Source organism: Dipodomys spectabilis, unplaced genomic scaffold (genome assembly GCF_019054845.1).
Source record: "Dipodomys spectabilis isolate Male_0828 unplaced genomic scaffold, ASM1905484v1 ptg000145l, whole genome shotgun sequence".
NCBI classification, from domain to species: domain Eukaryota; kingdom Metazoa; phylum Chordata; class Mammalia; order Rodentia; family Heteromyidae; genus Dipodomys; species Dipodomys spectabilis.
Genome location: NW_024870822.1, coordinates 24,299,523 through 24,319,753, shown reverse-complemented (window position 1 = coordinate 24,319,753; position 20,231 = coordinate 24,299,523). Strand labels below are relative to the sequence as shown.

The window sequence follows — 20,231 nt, the reverse complement described above, 5'->3', positions numbered from 1 at the left end:
TAAGGTCAGATTGCTTTTTATTATACATTTAGCTATGAGAAAGGAAGCAAGTATCTATTGAGAAATAGAAGCTGTATACTTGACTAAAAAAGCAAATTCTTGGAAGAAGCAGAGAAATAGGCCACAAGTGAGACCTGGCAGTGTTAAAAGGATCTATGATCAAAGGAGTAAAAAACAATGGCTATAACCAGACAAGATCTCTAAGCACAGACTATAGTCTAGAAAGGTCTGAGTGTGAAGGAGCTCCTCGAGCATCTATTGGAGGGAAGGACTTGGTCCACAGCAAGTTGCTACTATATTTGGTTCGAACCCAGTCTTCTCAATCTGTCAACCTGGTATGTATGCTCTTGTGCAGACATGCTGCAAGCTGTGGTTATGCTTCTGAAGTGCTGAAATGAGAAAGAAACATCAGAAGAAATGATACCAGATTTAGAGGAGTTACGCTGAAGGCATATAAAACTTTGTTTTTAAGGTTTCTCATTTTCCCACCATTCTGCATAATATCATTGCTGCCCATTCTAAAGTGTGGACTACACAGTTTTATGGAACAGTAAACTTTGGGAATAGAAAGGGATGGACTTATGTATGATTTAAAGCTGACAACAGGATACAATTCAGGATCCAACTCAGAATAAATGAATTTGATTTCACCTAATTGGGCTACTCACTTGTCTTCATTCAATGAAATTGTCTCCACAAAAGGGATTTCTTCTTTATCTGTTTTCCCCACGGTCAGCCGGTGCTTATCCAAGTTTATGATACACTAAAGAAAAGGAGAAGCATGGTCACTGTCAATGTGCCCAATAACCTTCAGGGGAAAATACATGTAAACAATACTAAAGGGGCTAAGAATGTGGCTTAGTGGTAAGAGTGCTTAACTAACATACATGAAGCCTTGGGTTCAATTCCTCAGTACCACATAAACAGAAAAAGCCAGAAGTAGTGCTGTGGCTCAAGTGGTAGAGTGCTAGCCTTGAGCAAAAGAAACTTAGAGACAGTGCCCAGGCCCTGAGTTCAAACCCCAGGACTGGCAAAAAAAATACTGAAGTCTTACTTCCTATTTTTCTCCATGTAAGAAGATCCCAGCCTCATAGAGGACATATCAAAGGAAAATGCAGTTCATCTTACCTTCAGTGATCGGAGTGTCTGGAGACCAAGAGATAAGTTTTTTTCATTATCCTCTAAATAAAACACAAAACAAGACAAAATTAAGATCCAGCCATTTACATGCTGTCTTAGTAGTCAGCCCAATCACCTAGGTTCATCCATCCATTCATCCATTCAAAAAGTATCTGTTGAACATCTCTTATTAAGTACTTAAAATAGATTATTATAGTTAGGAGTTGGTAGAGATAAAATTCCAACCCAAGTCTTTATTCTAGTGGAAAATTTAAAAAATTTAAAATATGAAGAACTCAGAGAAGTCTGATATAGAATGCATGAAGAGAACATAGGAAGAGAGTGGGAAATTATCAAGGGATTCCTGGCAAAGGAATCTTGCCCTTTGCCACTACTTCATGGAAAGCTCTCAGGGGACATTTTCACCTGTACACAAAAATGTTTCTTCTCTTGTTCCATCAATTGTTTTATCTGAGTTCCAATCTTTTTTTTCTGATTGATTCTTAGCATGTTTTTTTTTTTCCTTAGCACATCTTAAATGTAACTAAGAACCATCTGGTATGGGAAAAATTGGGACAAAGTTTCTAGAACAGAAAAATGAGAACCTGACATTTTTTGAGGAAGTCAGTATTATAGATATGAAACTTCATGACAGTTTACATTAGGGGGCCATAGTTTCAGTACCCAATTCTACTTACCAACCACAGCTGCTGGGAAGTCCAGGCGGAGGGAGCCCACTGTGATCACCAGGTGCTCAATCTGGCCCACCACTTTGAGATGCCGGGGCAGAGAAAGCTTTTCTCCTTCATGCTTATGAGATTTGACATGTTCCTTGAGCCTGCATCAGGACAGAAAAAATATCAGAATCTCTTTGGCAAAAGTTTCTGACCCACCACTGGAATTCCTAAGTAATTTCCTGGGATTTTATCAAAACACACAAGAACAACACCAACAAAAAGTGAGAACTAAACATTCACTTCAGCACTTTGTCCTAATCGTTTCAGGGAGATACATATAAAAAATGCTAGGTGCTGGTGGCTCATGCCTGTAATCCTAGCTACTCAGGAGGCTGAGATCTGGGGATCACGGTTCAAAGCCAGCCCAGGCAACAAAGTCCATGAGACTCTTACCTCCAATAAACCACCAGAAAACCCAAAGTGGCACTATGGCTCAAGTGGTAGAGCACTTGGCTTGAGCTGAAGAGCTGAGGGACAGCGCCCAGGCCCAGAGTTCAAGCCTCACGACAAAAAAATAAATAAAAATAAATAAAAAAAATGGGACCGTGAGCCACCAGCACTGGCTTTTACTTCCTATTTTTAAAAAAGCTTGTATTCATTACCTGTATTGGTTAATGAGGAGAGTTGACACATTTAGTGAATTCAGTTCTGCATTCAAACAGGCCTACTTTGTGAGTCAGTTTAGTTAACATGTTTTTTTTTACCCATCAGTAGGTTAAAAAAAAAAACCCACAAAACAGGACAAATTAATAGTAATTTTAGAAGTTGATTTGTTCAATGTCTAATTTTCTCCTCCTTTCCATCTCATTCTATTCTTATCTGTTTGTCTTAGGCTATACAGTTAGTGAGGGCAAGTATTTATTTGGTAAAGCACTAATATTGATATCTGCAAGTAATATTATAGAGAAAGCCCTCCTTAATTTGACTTGCCAGAGGAGGAAGGAAAGCAATAGCATCAAAGTTTCACACAATTATGTAAGCTGATTGGAATAGCTAGTACCAAGCTATTATGGGTTGGTGGATAAGTACTTAATTATGGACTTTCTGTGCCAATACTTCTGCTTTCCTATATTTCCTCTCTTTTGGTGTTACAGCCCATCTAAAAGAAAAATAATTTCAGTTTTACAGATAATTATTAATTCCTCTGGAAACATGGCATGCCTAATTATGCATCAGGACATTTTTAGACTTTCTGGAACCATCATATTGCATCATAGCTCATCTCTTCACAACACAGAAAAAAGCTCAAAGGTTTTCCCACAAGAGGACTTGAGTCCTAGATTCCTTATCTACCCTCACCAACTCCCACCCTACACAGCAATCAACTTCAAAGAGTAACAATAGTGGTACAGGGTGAGGAAAGGGTAGACACAGAAGGAACAGATCAGGTGTCAGGGTCACTGATTATATAAATAAATCCCAGTATAACCTATGTATATGGATGTCTTGACAGTAGCTCAAAATGGGTCACTATGTCTATCTTGATGATTATTTCTCTCTACAGAATTGTGCCGCAAAATGATTTATTTTACTTTGGACTAGAAATATGGAAAATGCTATTGGGTTGATCCTACTGATTCTGGGCTAGATTTCAAAGCCCATCTAGTAGTTTCCATGAAGAAAAAGAATAATAAGAAAGTAAAAGTAGATACTGAAGAAGAAAAAAAGATAAGATACAGAATAGCTTTCTCTGACTAAAAGAGGGCCAAATCCAATATCAACTGCTGGAAGAACTAAAAACATTTAATATACTAAGTGTCTGACTCATTCAGTCTCCAGCAGGGACAACAGGGGGATATGACTGTACATGTTCTTCACAGACAGGCAAGGCACTAAGAAACTCTTAAGTAGTCACCTCTATGAAGCCCAGTCCTAGTTGCCACAGCAGTGGATTCTCAGTTCTGACTAGTATTTCTTAAGGGTAGCCAGTGTGTCCTCCAGAATGACCCTGAATAAGTTAAAGCCAACCACATTTCTGTTTTTATTCATCAAAGATATAACAAGGGGACAATCACATTCAGTTTGCTGTCTGGTGGATCAGCCAGTAATCTCACACTCTCATCCAGAATCTAGAGATATTTCCTCAAAAGAGCTAATAAGAGGGCTGGGAAGGTGGTTCAGTGGTAGAGCGCTTGCCTTGCATGCCTGAGGCCCTGGGTTCGATTCCTCAGCACCACATAAGCAAAAAGAAAAAAGCCAGAAGTGGCGCTGTGGCTCAAGTGGTAGAGTGCTAGCCTTGAGCTGAAGAGCTGAGGGACAGCGCCCAGGCCCAGAGTTCAGGCCCCACAACCGGATCCTCCCCCCAGAAAAAGAGCTAGTAAGAAAGCTTGTGGCTTTCTGCCTCACTGATTTCTCCCAACTTCCTGACAAACTGCCACCCTTGCCCTCTTCTAAGGACCCTGCTTCCAGCTGAAATCTGGGCTCTTTGTGTTTATATGGTGACACTCACCTCCTGTAACCTAACCTCAAAATAGAATGGAGAAAAGTGTGCATTCACATCTGACTTCCACCTAACAAATGTGGCTACTCACCCCAATCTGTCCACACAGGCTGAGGAGATGAGATTGTATTGACAGCCTGTGTCAACCACAGCTTTCACATCCTTTCCAGCACACTGTGAAAGGAAACATACAATTCAAGAAGGAGAAAGGCAACATGGAAGAGAGATGCAGAGAACAAGCAGCAGGTAACAAATGAAGCACATGATTGGGGAGTATCCTTCCAATTAGATGGTAGTATCCCATTTTTACCCACTGATAAATCTGCCTTTGATTACCTTTTTCCTACTGAATTCAAAGCTGACTCAATATTCCAGGACTTTGGATCTCTCTCTCTCTCTCTTTCTCTCTGTGTGTGTGAGCGCGCGCGCACATGCATGCTTGGTCCTGGGGCTTGAACTAAGAACCTGGGCACTGTCCTTGAGCTTTTTAGCTTAAAGCTAAAGTACTCAACCACTTAAGCCACAGCTCTATTTCTGCCTTTTTGGTGGTTAACTGGAGATAAAGGTCTCAAAGACTTGGCTTTGAACCTTGATCCTCAGATTTCAGCCTCTTGAGTAGCTAGGATTACAGGCATGAGCCAGCGGTGCCAATTTAAGAGTCTGGATATTCTATATAGCATATAACTCTTAATCTTTTTCCCCCTAGAGCTGGAGTTCAAACCTAGGCCTTGTGCACATTAGGCATGCCCTAATACTTTAGCTATATCCTCCAGCCTTTAATTTTTTTTAAATCACCTATCAGTTTATAAATCTAATAAAATCTTTCATCCTTCCCATAAAGTTGTACGTGCACACAAATTATATTCCCTTTCAGCGTATACAATATAACTTTTTATGAATTCCATAAGAACTACAGGCTATGAACTACTATTGGAATAATAAAGACCCTCAAAATCTTACTTTACAGAAAACCCTAGAAAAGCTCTTCTTCGAACATTACCTGGCAAGAAATCAAAATCATGTCATCATCTTCAGACTTCTTTAGCCCCTCAGACTTAGACTGAGAGAGTTTGTTGGTCTTGGAGGCCCAAGGAACACGAGTGCTTCGGAGCTTAGACAAGTTGGTTTCCATGAGGCGCCTCTGCAGGATGTTATGAGGTTGCTTGAGGAATAGAAAGCAACAGCTTAAGAATAAGCCACCTCCTCCCAGCTCCCACTGTCTCCCAGGTACCACAGAAATAACGAAGGAACTTCATGCAACTGAGTTCTCCCTTTGTTTCTTATTTTTCCTTCAGGTGAGGACTTCACTGGTATTGTCTGGACAGATACTATAAACCAATTTGCAATAGGCCACCCTTAATAAATGAAAGAGCAAGGTAGGATATTGTCCTGGGAAATGTGAATAGGACCAATGACTATTCTATGGCTCAACAGAACTCAATGACTTTAGTGATATGGGCTGTTGCCCTCCCTTCCTTTCCAAAGGAAATCTGGGAGAAAAGTGGCTTTCACCTGGAATAAATAATCTCTGTTTTTATATTTTTTAAATAAGTTTTAAATATTTTTTAAATAATCTTACAGAAAGGGTGGGTAATTCTCCCAGGTTGGAGAAATTTTTATACACTGGTAGTCAGAAGCTCTGTTTGTTTCTGTGTCAAGTCTCAGTAATTTACAGCCTTATCTTTTACATTTAGACTGCAGACTTCTTGATGGCCTGGCTCTTCTGGGAGCTGAGTCACCCATGGGGTGGATGGGGTAGGAAGACAGGAATTCATACCTGCTGAGTAAGCCTCTCAACATATATACTTTGAAACCTGACAGAACCCACAGGAATCATCCTCACTGACATCATCTAGACCTCAAGCCATTGGCTCCTCTTGCTCTATTGTATCATCAACTCCTCTCTTTCTTCTTCCCTTTTTTTCCCTTCCTCCCTCCCTTCCTTCCTCCCTTTCTTCCTTTTGATGAATGCAGGGTCTCATGCATGCTAGGCAAAGAGCTCTATCACTGAGTTACATCCCCAACCTCCCTCTCTCTCTCTCTCTTTTTTTGTTGGTCATGAGGCTTGAACTCTGGGCCTGAGCCTTATCCCTCAGCTTCAGCTCAAGGCGAGCACTCTACACTTCAGCCACAGCATCACTTCTGGTTTTCTGGTGGTTTATTGGGGATAAGAGTCTCATGGACTTTCCCGACTGGGCTGGCTTTGAACCATGATCCTCAGATCTCAGCCTCCTGAGTAGCTAGGATTACAGGCACGAACCACTGACACCTGGCTTCCCTCTCTCTTTAATGGGCCAAAAAGTGGTGAAATAAGGAGGACATATATTGACCAAGAAGACTAAATGGGTGATTCCAGGATACCTAATGTGAAGAAGCAGAATAAAGAGTATGAATTCAAGTCTGATCTTTGATAGAGCTTAGAAGAGTTTCTAGGGCAGATATATCAGTGTTCTTCTGTTCCTATTCAAAGTAGCTTCTACAAAGTTTAAGACATTTCTTGAAAAGCTGTTTGACCCAAAATTTTCTATATCTAAACATCTTATGTCCACTTTACAACAACATTTAAGTTCTCTCAAAGGATAGAGCTTAGACCATAGTTTATATCTAATATATTTCATATTTCTACTCTGATTTTAGGGGGGGAAGAACCACTCATAGAAGTGCAGTTTTTGGACTGTTCCTGGGGAAGGGGATAGCGTAGGAAGTTTTCACGATCTGCTACCTTACAGATTTCTAAGGAAGAAGGTAGTCAAAGTCATAATTCATGTAACCCTAGTGAGGTGAGGAAATAGTTTCTCAAAATACACTGTTTCTTGGCAAAGCAGTTCTAAATTAGTGTCCTTGGGAAAAAGAATGAGGAAGAAGCATTTAGTTTGATAAGGGGCTGGAAGTACTGGGAGTGCTGCAGTACTGGGAAAATGTTTTGCTCTTCAAAAGAGGAAGAAATTCTTCATTCTCATCTCTCTCACCAATAAGCTTAGATTCCTAGGTCAGAAGCCATAGTTACATATGGTGCTTACTTGGGTCAAGTCCATGCTTAGCAGGACCAACTCAGACAAAGTAGGTTTGTAGAAGTCAAACTGTGTTCATCTAATCAAAGTCCTTTCCCCTAAAGCTTGCTTCTTCTACACTGGTCTTGCTGAATGCATTTACTTGTTACCTTTAATCTTTCAGAGGACCAATAGACAGATGAGACAAAAGATGAAATTCTGAAATCATTTTTCTTGAAGTCATCTCTCTCCAGTATTTGACACTATTTATTCCTCCATAGACTAAAGAACATACTCAAAATCCCCAGATATTGGAAAGAAAAGCCACCCACAAAACTTCAGATTCTCTCTTCAACACGTATTCTCTTCTAATCACATTCTTGCCTAGTCTTCTTTTTTTCTTAAGTCTAAACAATTATGTTCATTTTCCTGACATCCTATATTTTCCTCACTGAGATAATTTTTTTGTTTTGTTTTTGCTAGTCCTGGGCTTAAACTCAGGGCCTGGGCACTGTCACTGAGCTTCTTTTGCTCAAGGCTAGCACTTTGCCACTTGAGCTACAGTGCCACTTCCAGCTTTTTCTACTTATGTAGTACTGAGGAATCAAACCCAGGGCTTCATGCATGCTAGGAAGCACTTTACCACTAAGCCACAATCCCAACCCCTCATTGAGATAATTTCTGATCCCATTATATCCAGTAGAAAAATTTCAGCTTTAACTGATCTCTCCAGTATTTTTGCCACTGATAACTTTTCCTTAAATTTTTGATATTGATTAAAAGACTGTTCAAACAAATGTTCAACATAAAGTATTAAAATATTACTGATGTATGTAAAATTAAAGGTGAAAGCCTCTGCATTACAGTAAAATATGTATTTCCAAAAATAAAATACCTAAACATGTATAAAATAGGTTCCTATCATAACACAATTAAAAATTCCTTATTTTCATTTAATACATGAAAGATATTTTCTATGTCAAGATACATAATGTTCTTCATTCTCTTTCTTAACTTTCATAGTCCATAAAAAGTAATGAGGGGGCTAGGAAGGTGGCTCAGTGGTAGAGCGCTTGCCTTGCATGCATGAGGCCCTGGGCTCAATTCCTCAGCACCACATAAGCAAAACAAAAAAAGCCGGAAGTGGCGCTGTGGCTCAACTGGTAGAGTGCTAGCCTTGAGCTGAAGAGCTGAGGGACGCCCAGGCCCAGAGTTCAGGCCCCACAACTGGACCCCCCCCCCCAAAGAAAAAAAGTAATGAGGATACATAGCTGGATGCTGGTGGCTTACACCTGTAATCCTAGCTACTCAGGAGGCTGAGATCTGAGAATTGTGGTTTAAAGCCACCACAGGCAGAAAAGTCCCTGTGAGATTCTTATCTCCAGTTAACCTCTCCAAAACCAGAAGTGGTGCTGTGGCTCAAGTGGTAGAACTCAAGCTTTAAGCAAAAAGAAGCTCAGGGACAATGCCCAGGCCTGAAGTTCAAGCCCTACAAGCTAAAAAGATTGGGGATATAAAATTCACAGCTAACAAACCCATATGAACTTTAGAGAGATTTTTCTTTGGTTATTTTACTATGCATATATGTGACCATCAATGTAACAGCACATTTATCTTTATTCCCAACCAAAATTTCACTAATGATAGTAGAGAAATAAAAATAGTCTAAACCACAAAAACAAAGAAAGGAAAGAGGAAAGGAAAATATGTTGACAAGATTCTGGAGTCTGAACAGCAGGCATGAAAGCATAATTGACCTAGACTAGAGAAGGGTGTGCCTCCGAATGCACGAGTGGCAGAGACTGTTCATTACCACCCTAACTCTGCTCTTCTTCCTGGGTGTTAGGTTTTTAAAAAGAGGTGGCCGAGTAAGAACTGCACCAGCACGCACGTGGTATTCAGGTAAGGGGTAGGTTTATTCAGTAGACCTGCTGGGACCAGGCAAGGTTGGCACTCCACGTGGCTGGGAAAGGCCTGGGAAGGAGAGAGCTGGGAAAGAGAGGAAAGAGCTAGAAAAGAGCAGAGAGAGGGGTAAGAACAGTAGCACTCACGTGGTATTCAGGTAAGGGGTAGGTTTATCCAGTAGACCTGCTGGGACCAGGCAAGGTTGGCACTCCACGTGGCTGGGAAAGAGAGAGGGAAGAGCTAGAGCAGAGAGAGAGCTAGAAAAGAAGAGCAAGAGTTGGAAAAGAACAGAGCGAGAAAAAGAGAGAGTCTGGGCCTGGGCTAGGCCTTATGTAGGGTATGGGCGGAGAAAGGTGTGGCCACATCAAATTCAGATGTGACCTCAGCGGATGCAGATGTGACCTCTTCCAGGTGTCCCAGTTGCCTAGGTAACGCAGGTACTGGGTGGAGACTTTGCTGCGAGGAGGGTGGAGTCTGCTCACCATCCAGGAGCGGACCTTACACTGGGAAGATATCCCAATTATGTTTCATAGCCTTCCTTGCAGTTAAACAGAGTCATGTGACTGAGTTCTAGAGAATGGAATATGAGCAGAAGTGACATGCATTTCTAGGCCTCGCCCATAAAAACTTGAATTTTTTTTTTCTTTTTCTGACTGGCCAGAGTGGAGATGACCTCTATTATAACTTCCTTAGAGGCCTTGACCCTTAGATAACTGTATGGAAGAAGCCTGTCTTTTCCATTGGTACAGTAGAAATGGAAATTGGTTTCAGGATGCTTTGGGTATATAACCTGCCCAAATTCTTCCCTGTATTTTAATTATCTCTAGACAATAGCTAATATAATTTAAATGCTGTATAAATAATTATACTGTATTGTTTAGGAAATCATAACAAGAAAAAAGTAAATGTTCAACACAGACACATCTTTTTAGAATACTTTTTGTCCCAGAATTGGTTGAATCCATAGATACCAAGGGCCAATTACACTGTTACTTAAGAAGAAATTAATTATTATGTTTGGGCTACTATGTGTATCCGTGTCTAGCTATAAATACAATTTCTCACTCAAACTAAAACTTTAGAAAAGTTGAGAAGCGAGGTATTGGGACTTCAAGAGTCAGAGGTTCGGGGCTGGGAAGATGGCTCAGTGGTAGAGTGCTTGCCTTGCATGCATGAGGCCCTGGGTTCGATTCCTTAGCACCACATAACCAGAAAAAAAAAGCCGGAAGTAGTGCTATGGCTCAAGTGGTAGAGCGCTAGCCTTGAGCTGAAGAGCTGAGGGACAGCACCCAGGCCCAGGGTTCAGGGCCATGACTGGACCCCCCCTCCAAAAAAAAAAAAAAAAAGAGTCAGAGATTGTGAGAGAATTGGAAACAGTAGTTTGAAGCCTTCATGAGACTCTTGCTTTACTCAGACAACTGGGAAGGATGCCAAAGTTTATTCTTTTTGGAAGAAGAAATCAAAAGACTAAGTTAATTGATGCTTTGGCTAAGTTTTCAGATTTCTAGAACAGCCAAAAGATAGTATGGTATTCCATACTGAATCAGAACTTAAGGACATGAGTTTAAAGATTGAAAGGGACCCTGTAGAGCCTAGAATAAAAAAGAAAAAAGATCTATCTCAAGATATAATATCACTGGGCTGGGAAGCTCAAGGACAGCGCCCAGGCCCAGAGTTCAGGCCCCACGACCAGACCCAAAAAAAAAAAAAAAAAAAAAAGAAAAGGGAGGGAAAAAATTTTCTGAAAATTGTAAAAAAAAAAAAAAAAAAAGTCCCAAATAAAGTTTATTAAGCCTGACTATCTGTCAGTCCAAAGTAAACTGAGAGGATAGGATCTCTAAGAAGTATGTCTCCAAGAAAAAAAGGGACTTGGTATATCATCTGTAGTTTTAAAGTACTGGAAGGAGATTTTAATTTTTTTTTTTTTTTTTGCCAGTCCTGGGGCTTAAACTCTGGGCCTAGGCACTGTCCTTGAGCTTCTTTTGCTCAAGGCTAGCACTGTACCTCTTGATCCACAGCACCACTTCCAACTTTTTCTGTATATGTGCTACTCAGAATCGAACTCAGGTCTTCATGCATGCTAGGCAAGCACTCTAACACTAAGCCATGATTCCAGCCCAGGAGATTCAAATTTTATGTTGGCAATTAAGTCAAGGAAATTAATTTTGAGAAAAGCAAATACTTGTATGAAAAAAGAAACAATCACATTTGAATTAGCTGTGAATAATATGAACATAATCATGATTTGACCCAACATAATTATTTAGCAGAATATTAGAATAATAGGTGAAGGAATATGATGAGAAGGTATAAGAAGGTGAAGTCTTTGTCCATTTTAACAAAATTTATAGATCAAGTAGCAATAGTTAGCTGTTTATGGTGACACAGGCCTACAATTCCAGCTGCTTGGGAGGCTAAGGCAAAAGCATTCATTCCAAGTTTGAGGCAAGCCTAGGCAATAAAGTGAGACTCTGTTTAAAAATAAAATGTAGCACTATTGCCATTTACTTTGAAATTACTTGCGATAGATGATTCCCTAACTCAAATAATTTTAATTTTTATAAAATTTTAAAATTATAAACATGTATATTTATGAAAATAAAAATACATACCCCAGGTAATAGGAAAGAGTACATCTACAAGCAATGGAGGATTTTCTTACATAGCAAGAAGTTTGGAGGTAGGTATTTCACACATTAACTCAACAGATTAATTGTTTCAAGGCTACCATCTTTGTAATTCTTTTTTTTTTGTGTGTGTGTGGTTTTGGGGCTTGAACTCTGGGCCTGGGCACTGTCCCTCTTCAGCTCAAGGCTAGTGTTCTACCACTTGAGCCAGAGTGCCACTTCCAATTTTCTGAAATTGAAGCTAGACACCATTCTTATTTTTTTCACTTCTACAACAATCTGTTGTAGTGCCCTAACTACATTTTAGTCCTCTGACCTTGGAAATCTAAAAGGACACTAATACTGGAGTCTTTTCTTTCTTTCCTTGCTAGCTGAGTCTATAACACATGACTCATTCTATCTGTGGGGCACACAGACAAATTGTCCTTGGGTTTGCCATTGCTCAAAAACATATGGGAATGTACCTAAGGCAGACTGTTACACTGCCCTGGGCATTCTGTGTTCTGCTTCTTTGCCTTTGCCTTGCAACCCAACAGGCATGTTAGCAAAGTAGCCTTTTTGCTGATTTTTTTCTGCTTGTGCATTGATCTGATTGGTCTCAGCTACACACAAAGCCTACATTTTTGTCAAAAAGAATTTACAAGAGAGTAAGGAGCTGGAGCAGATAACCTGTAAAATTATTTTTACTCTGAGGTCTACAGAGCAGCCTTCTCTTTATACCATCTCAGTCAAATGCTCACAGGGAATGTGTGAAGCTGTAATCAAAGGCTGATCTATTTCTGTCCTTACACTAGACCATAGTAATGACTTTTTCCACTGAACTACCATAGCATTTATTGACTGTAACATCTTGGCAACCAGCAAAGGCTGCCTGGTTTTGCTATTTATTTTCTAATGGAGTATCTAGTCAGAAGCTACATTTGAATTACTAGCAGGACTAGCAGGTCCCAAATTGAACTATTTTTTAAAAGGGTTTTTTACAGGTATACTGGCTCCCACTGTAATCTCTGCTACTCGGAAGGCAGAGAGATTGGAAGGATTATGGTTCAAGGCCAGTCTGGGCTAAAAGTTAGTGAGATCCCTCCCCTCATCTCAATAAATAAACTGGATGTAGTGATATATGCTGTAATCCCAGCTCAGCAATAGATATAGGTCATGATATATAGCCTTTGTGGATGAAAATATGAGACCCTATTCTGAAAAATAGGCTAAAGCAAAAAGTGCTAGAGGTGTGGTTCAAATAGTAGCTTGATTAGTTGTGCTGAGTTCAAACACCAGCACCTCAAAAAAAAAAAAATCAACTCCTGGTTTTTATTCTCTATTCCTTAGTCCTCACTTTCTTTCCTTTTCTTTTTTTTTTGCCAGTCCTGGGGCTTGAACTCAGGGCCTGCACATTATCCCTGAGTTTAAGGCTAGCACTCTACCACCACTCTACCACCTGAGCCACAGCGCCACTTCCTGCTTTTTCTGTTTATGTGATACTGAGGAATTGAACCCAGGGCTTCATGCATGCTAGGCAAGCACTCTATTCCCAGCTGGTCCTCATGTTCTTACCCATTTTAGTAAATGACAACTGAAGTCCTCCAAATGCTAGATAAAAATCCTTGAGATCATCCTTGACTATACTTTATTTCGTACTCTACATAATCCATCACCAATTTGTCAGCTCTACCTTCAAAATATATCCAGAACCTGATCTTTTCTTGTCACCTTCATGGTTGAAGGTGAAAAGGTATCAACCACCTCTTACCTAGAGGACAGAGTAAAAACCTACTTGTCAGTTTCACTGCTTCTTGACCACTAATAGTCTAATCTACACATTAGTCTGAGTCATCTTTTTTTTAAATATAAAGTAAGTCACACCCCTTTATTCCTGTGCTCAAAAATTTCCATAGTTTCATCTTAGATGAAAGCCAAATGGCACCAGGTACCTGTGGCTCACACCTGTAATCCTAGCTACTCAGGAGGTTGAGATCTGAGGATCACGGTTCAAAGTCATGCATGAAAGTCCACGAGACTCTTACCTCTAAATAAACACTGGAAAACTGGAAGTGGTGCTGTGGCTCAAATGGCAGAGCACTTGCCTTGAGCTGAAGAGCTGAGGGACAGTGCCCAGGCCCAGAGCTCAAGCCCCACAACCGATCAAAAATATATAAATATAAATACATATAAATATGTAAATATATAAGCATAAATATGGATAAAGATAAAGCCTATGAGGCTTTAGTGTGGCTTCCCACCATGAGTTTGATGTTATGTCCTCTCTCTATCATCCTTCTCTGTATTTATTTTGCTCTATATACACATCCTCTTAGAGTTCTTTAATCCTTACAAGCATATTGACTCCAGGCATTGTACCTGTTATATCTTTTGTCTAGAAACTCTTTCCCATGATATCTTATACCCTCATTTTCTTCAGTATCTCCTCAAATGTAAGTATATCACAGAGACCTCCAAGACCATCCTATAAGGGGGGTTGGGGAGAGGATGGCTTGGGAAGGGATGGGAAGGGGAAACAAAGGAGGAGGCAACAATGCTTGATAGGAAATGCACTCATTACCTTGCCCATGTAATTGTAACCCCTCTGTACAGTATTTTCACAATAAAAAAATAGCATGCTCAAATTACCCCACCCTTGCCACTGTTCTCCCTCCTCCCCTTACCTAGACCTGTTTTCTCAGTTGCACTGCATATTCCCGGAAATGTTACCTATGTACTTGATTTTATTTTTTAAAATCATCTCCCCACAAGAATACAATTTCTATGAGGTCAAGAACTCATTTTTGTTCACTATTATATCCACAGTGCCTAGATTATTGTCTGACATGTAGTAGGTGCTGAATAAACATTTATGTAATGTATTATCTGTCCTACCCTTCTCCCTCACTTATACATTTCTTTCTTTCTTTCTTTCTTTTTTTTGGGGGGGGGGTCCAGTCGTGGGCCTGAACTCTGGGCCTGGACGCTGTCCCTCAGCTCTTCAGCTCAAGGCTAGCGCTCTACCACTTGAGCCACAGCGCCACTTCCGGCTTTTTTCTTTTTGCTTATGTGGTGCTGAGGAATCGAACCCAGGGCCTCAGGCATGCAAGGCAAGCGCTCTACCACTGAACCATCTTCCCAGCCCACTTATAAATTTCTTATAGAATAAAAATCTTTTCTATCTTTGCTTTTGTGTTCCCAACACCTAGATTGAATCCTAAATATAGAAAATATTCAAATGATATTATAATTAGGATGTAATGATAGTTCTGGAAATCTTCAATTTGTACTCTTATTTCATGTTCCTTTTCTAAGGCTTCAAGGTGCTCTAGCCCTGTTACACTGTAGAAGTCTAATCTATAGGATACTATCCTGAGCTGCTTTATGGGCAGAGATTCTATTCTGATCAAGTACTATATGTCAGTTTGCTGCACTTTGTCTTAAAATCCTTCCCCTGGCCTTCATTTCTAATTCTAGTTACCTTGGCTAAAGTATATGGCCAAAACCAATCAGGGAAAACGAACTTCTCTACTATCAAGGATATGGCCTTGTACATACAGCTCAGTAATAACGACACAGAGGAAAGACAGTATATTATTACATGACAAAACTGTTGCTAAAATTAAAAAGTCATTAACACAATGAGAACAATCTTTATGAACAACCAAAATGGAAGTCTGGTGAGGTGGGTTGAGTTCTTACTTCAAGTAAGAACTATTCAATTAATTTTAACATTCTCCAAATTTCTATTCTAAGAAGAGGAAATAGATTCAATGCTGTTCTATCCAATCAGATGTATGTATAAAGGGAAGTGATAAGAATGTACTTCTAGGGCTGGGAAGGTAGCTCAGCGGTAGAGTGCATGTCTTGCAAGCATGAGGTCCTGAGTTCAATTCCTCAGCACCACATAAACAGAAAAAGCTGGAAGTGGCGCTGTGGCTCCAGTGGTAGAGAGCTAGCCTTGAGCTGAAGAGCTGAGGGACAGCGCCCAGACCCAGAGTTCAGGCCCCATGACTGGCAAAAAAAAAAAAAAAAAAAGAATGTACTTCTAGGGCTGGGAAGGTGGCTCAGTGGTAGAGCGCTTGCCTTGCATGCCTGAGGCCCTGGGTTCAATTCCTCAGCACCACATAAGCAAAAAGAAAAAAGCCGGAAGTGGCGCTGTGGCTCGAGTGGTAGAGCGCTAGCCTTGAGCTGAAGAGCTGAGGGATAGCGCCCAGGCCCAGAGTTCAGGCCCCAGGATCGGACCCCCCCCAAAAAAAAAAAAAAAAGAATGTACTTCTAGGGCTGGGAATGTGGCTTAGTGATAGAGTGCTTGCCTCGCTTGAATGATTGGATTCCTTAGTACTGCATATAGAGAAAAGGCCAGAAGTAGTGCTGTGGCTCAAGTGGTAGAGCACAGAGCCTTGAGCACAGAAGCTCAGGGACAATGCCCAGGCCCTCAGTTCAAGCCCTATGAATGGACAAAAAAAAAAAAAGTACTTCTAGCTAGGCTTAGTGGCACATGTCTATAATCCTCTGAAGTCAAAGGCAGGAAGATCATCTATTTAAGGGCAGCCTTTGCAAAGGTAGTGAGGCCACATCTTAAAGGCAAAACATAACAAACTCTCATGCTTATAATCCTAGCTACCCAAAAAGCTGACATCAGGGGATTAAGGTTTGAAGTCAGCCTAAACGAAAGTCCTCATTTCCAAAATAACCAGCAAAAAGTCAGGCTAGAGGCATGGCTCAAGTGATAGTGTGCCAACCAATCAAGCAAGCCACATAAGAATGAGACCCTGAGTAAAAGTCCTGGAATCAACAAAATAAAAAAAAAACCCAGAAGGGCTAGAGGTTTAGTTCGAGTGGTAGAGTGCTTGCCTAAGTAGGCATGAGGCTCTGAGTTCAAACTGAAGAGTCAGGAAAAGAATGTACTCCTAAGGTCATTTCTTTCTTTCTTTCTTTTTCCCTAAGGTCATTTCTAGGATTGCAGCCTCAGGCTGCAACATCAGTTCCAAGGGAACCAATGCTGTCTCACTCCAGCACTTGCAGTTCTGCTAGCCCTACCTTAGTATGCGTTGGTTTCTGTGACCTTTTCTGGCTCTTCTGTGCAATCACTTTCATGTTAAAGGTGTGAGAACAGTGAGAGAAGGAAATTAACTCCATGAAAATGGAATACAGAATGTGTGAAATGTGGTTCATGGTTTCAAAGTCAACTGCTATGTGCCACACCCAGGGCAATAGACTGCTCTTCCAGGATGCTTCCTTCGGGCTGGGAAGGTAGCTCAGAGGTAGAGCGCTTGCCTCGCATGCCTGAAGCCCTGGGTTCGATTCCTCAGCACCACATAAGCAGGAAAAAAAAAAGGCCGGAAGTGGCGCTGTGGCTCAAGTGGTAGAGCACTAGTCATGAGCTGAAGAGCTGAGGGACAGCACCTAGGCCCAGAGTTCAGGGCCCATGACCGACCCAAAAAAGTAAATAAATAAAAAATAAAAACCAGGATGCTTCCTTCCTGCAAATTACCACTGTGTTCTATGCCATCAACTTCTTCTGCCTTAACTGTGACAGACTGGAGTTAGAAAAACAGATGGAAATATCTTATATAGCATGTCATAATATAAGGATTCCTGGAGGAGGGGATCTCCTTAGCCACCTGGAACAAGCAAAGGTCAATACCTTAAAAATTTAACAATTTAGTTCTAATATCTACTATATTTGTTTCTGAAGCTTCCAGGATCTAGAATTATTTTGGGCTGAAGGAAAGAAGTCTTGTATCTGGCTTGCTATGTAAATGGAATTGATTTAAAAGTGAAAAAAATAATGGAAGAAATTTTCACTCATTATTTTGGAATAGCATAGTTAGATCAAATAGTCTAAGATCTGGTAGAAAAAAATAACTTCCTGTTTATTTGTTTGTTCTAGGACAGTCTCACTACAGAGCCTAGACCAGTCTTGAACTTGTGATCTCTTGCCTTAGCCTCCCATCTGATGAGATTACAGATGTGTACCACCATTCCCAGCATTTGAGGGAGGGGGAAACAACTTTAAAAATCAGTGCTACATGAATTAGAGGTAGGGCTCAGTCATAAAGCTCCAGCTTAGCAAGTCTTGAGTTCAAATCCCAGTACCTCCAAACAAATTAAAAATAGAACAAGAAAACTAGAATTTATATCCCTTCACATAAGTAATAAATGGGGCTAGTTAAAATGGTAGAGTACTTGCCCAGCATTTGTAAGGCCCTGGGTTCAACCCATAGTACTGGGGGAAAAAAAGTAATGGCAGGGAAGGAAAAAAATCTAGTACTGATAATGATATGTCTATCGTTAGAGCTGCTTAAAAATAATAAAGACGATGCAGTTCTATCTCCACTGCCATTCTAGGACTAGAAATGGGAATTATAGTGAACTCGGGCCAAAATCCACATTCAATATTAAACATTCCAAAGGTGCAAAATATAAAAGAACTAAAAAAATGTGTAGAGCTCTTATTTCATTTGCCCCCCTTCCCCCCCTTCTTTACAGTACTGGAGTTTGAACCTAGAGCCTTGCACTTGCTAAGCAGGTGGCTCTACCACCTTACTGCATTTCCAAAAGACATTTAGTGTTTAATAAATAGCCCCCCCCCCATGAATTAAGTAACTGTGAATTCAAGAAAACTACAAAGTTATATAAATTCGACCCAGCATCACTACAGTGACTGAGGAATAGAATCTTATACAGTTCTTTGGTAAGCCTTAACTGTCTATCCCCACTCTATAGCTAGAAGTCTTTGATTAGCATGGCCTTTGAATTCCGGATCCCATCTTGGGCTTCTCCTACTTAATATCAAGAACAATTTGAATAGGGCGAAAGGGGGAAAAAAATGATTGCATCAGCGCAGCTCCAACCACATACACTCATTAGCTGGTCAGTGAGATCAAGACGCCTGTCTGGCCTCCACCCTCCACCTACTCCTTTGGGGGAGAAGTGGAGAACGAGGGGGGATGATTATGATAGAGATATTTGGGACTCAGGAAACCATGTTCGACCCATTTTCCCTCTTTCTTCTCAGGATGGAAAGTCAAGAGCAGATCAAAGGACAGACGTACGTTTTGCACGGATAGGTGAGGCGGACACTGGAGTCAACACAAGTCATCTGGATGTGGGGACTGTCAGGAAACCTCCCTTTCTTTCCTTCGTGCTCACTCACTAGGAGTCACCTCTGCCTCGGTCACAGGACCTGCCACGCAGACCGTGAGGCAGCGGGGAGCTGTCCTTGCTGCGAAGCTCGAGCCCACAAACCAAATCAGGTATAAAGAATAAGCGTGAGGAAAGGAGAAAAAGCACGGGGCAGGGTCTCTTCCTTCTAGGGGAGAGGGAGCCAGGAAGGGGATTAGGAAGGAGAGAGAGAGAGGGCCGAGGGGGGTAGAAGGAGGGAGGGAGTGGGGGAGAGGGAGCTGGGAAAGGGAGGCAGGAGTGTGTGGGGGGGGGGAGAGCCGGGAGGGGGAGAGGGAGCTGTGAGGGTGGAGGCTGGGGGGGAGGGGTCAGGAGGAGGGAGAGGGAGCTGGTAGAGGGGCCTGGGGGGGGGGGGGAGAGGGAGCGGGGGGCGGGGGGAGATGGAACCGGAAGGGGGAAGATACAGCCGGGCGCGGAGTAGGGAGGAGAGGGAGCCAGGAGGGGGCTCAGGCTACGAAGCTAGACGGACCCTCTAGAGAGACCAAAGCTCCGAAGCGGGGCTGGACGGAGCACCAGCCAGGCAGCGGACGGCGGCGGCGGACGGGGCCGGTGGGGGACTCAGCGTAAGCGACCACGGTCGGGCCTCGGGGCCGCGCGGAGGGGACAGGGCGCTGAAGGCCAGGGCGCAAGACGGGTCCCGAGGCGGCCGCGGCCGCGGGAGCCTCACCGTGTCCTTGGACGAACCCAGCTTCTTGAGGCCGTCCAGGGGCAGCAGGTCCGCGGAGTCCTTGTGGATAAACTGCACCGCCTGCTTCATCCGGCGCTGCTGCCTCAGCGACGCCGCCTCCCGCATGTCCGTGTCTTTGCGGCCGCCCTCGGTGAGGAGCCCTGAGTAAAACATCGCTGAGGCGGCCGCGGCCCGGCGGCCCCGTGGCTACCGCGGGCTCCCGGCGTACTCGGCCTCGAGCTCCTTCAGCACCGCTTGGGCTGCGCGCCGCGTCTTTTATAGCCGAGCGTGACGTCACGGGCCGCAGCCAGTGCGCGCGCAGGGGGGCGGGGCCAGCACGGCGCTGGAGCAGGCGTAGCGCCCGCCCTCCCCCCCCCCCCCGGCGCGCCTCTCCGCGGGGTGCTGCGTCCGCTGCCCACCACCGCACTACCTACCCCGGGGGGGGGGGGGGAAAGCCACCGAGGAGGGGACCGCGCCGGTGGGCCTGACCCCGGAGGACCGAGGATCAGCCGCGGCCGTTTACCCAGCTGTCTGCCCCGCATCCTGGGATGGGTTTAGATCCCAATGCTCCGGCAGCCT

General features: G+C 42.5%; 1 protein-coding gene across 1 annotated transcript; it reads right to left on the bottom strand.

The window, feature by feature from the left end:
- Nrip3 (nuclear receptor interacting protein 3) lies at positions 1-19,895 on the bottom strand. The gene is made up of 7 exons (XM_042691490.1): positions 19,653-19,895; positions 5,297-5,458; positions 4,388-4,470; positions 1,818-1,957; positions 1,129-1,181; positions 669-763; positions 1-389 (listed from the first exon to the last, which is right to left on the bottom strand). Exons 1-7 carry the CDS (start codon positions 19,824-19,826, stop codon positions 374-376), a joined length of 723 nt encoding a protein of 240 aa, XP_042547424.1. The 5' UTR covers positions 19,827-19,895; the 3' UTR covers positions 1-373.
- Positions 19,896-20,231: the final 336 nt, after the last annotated feature.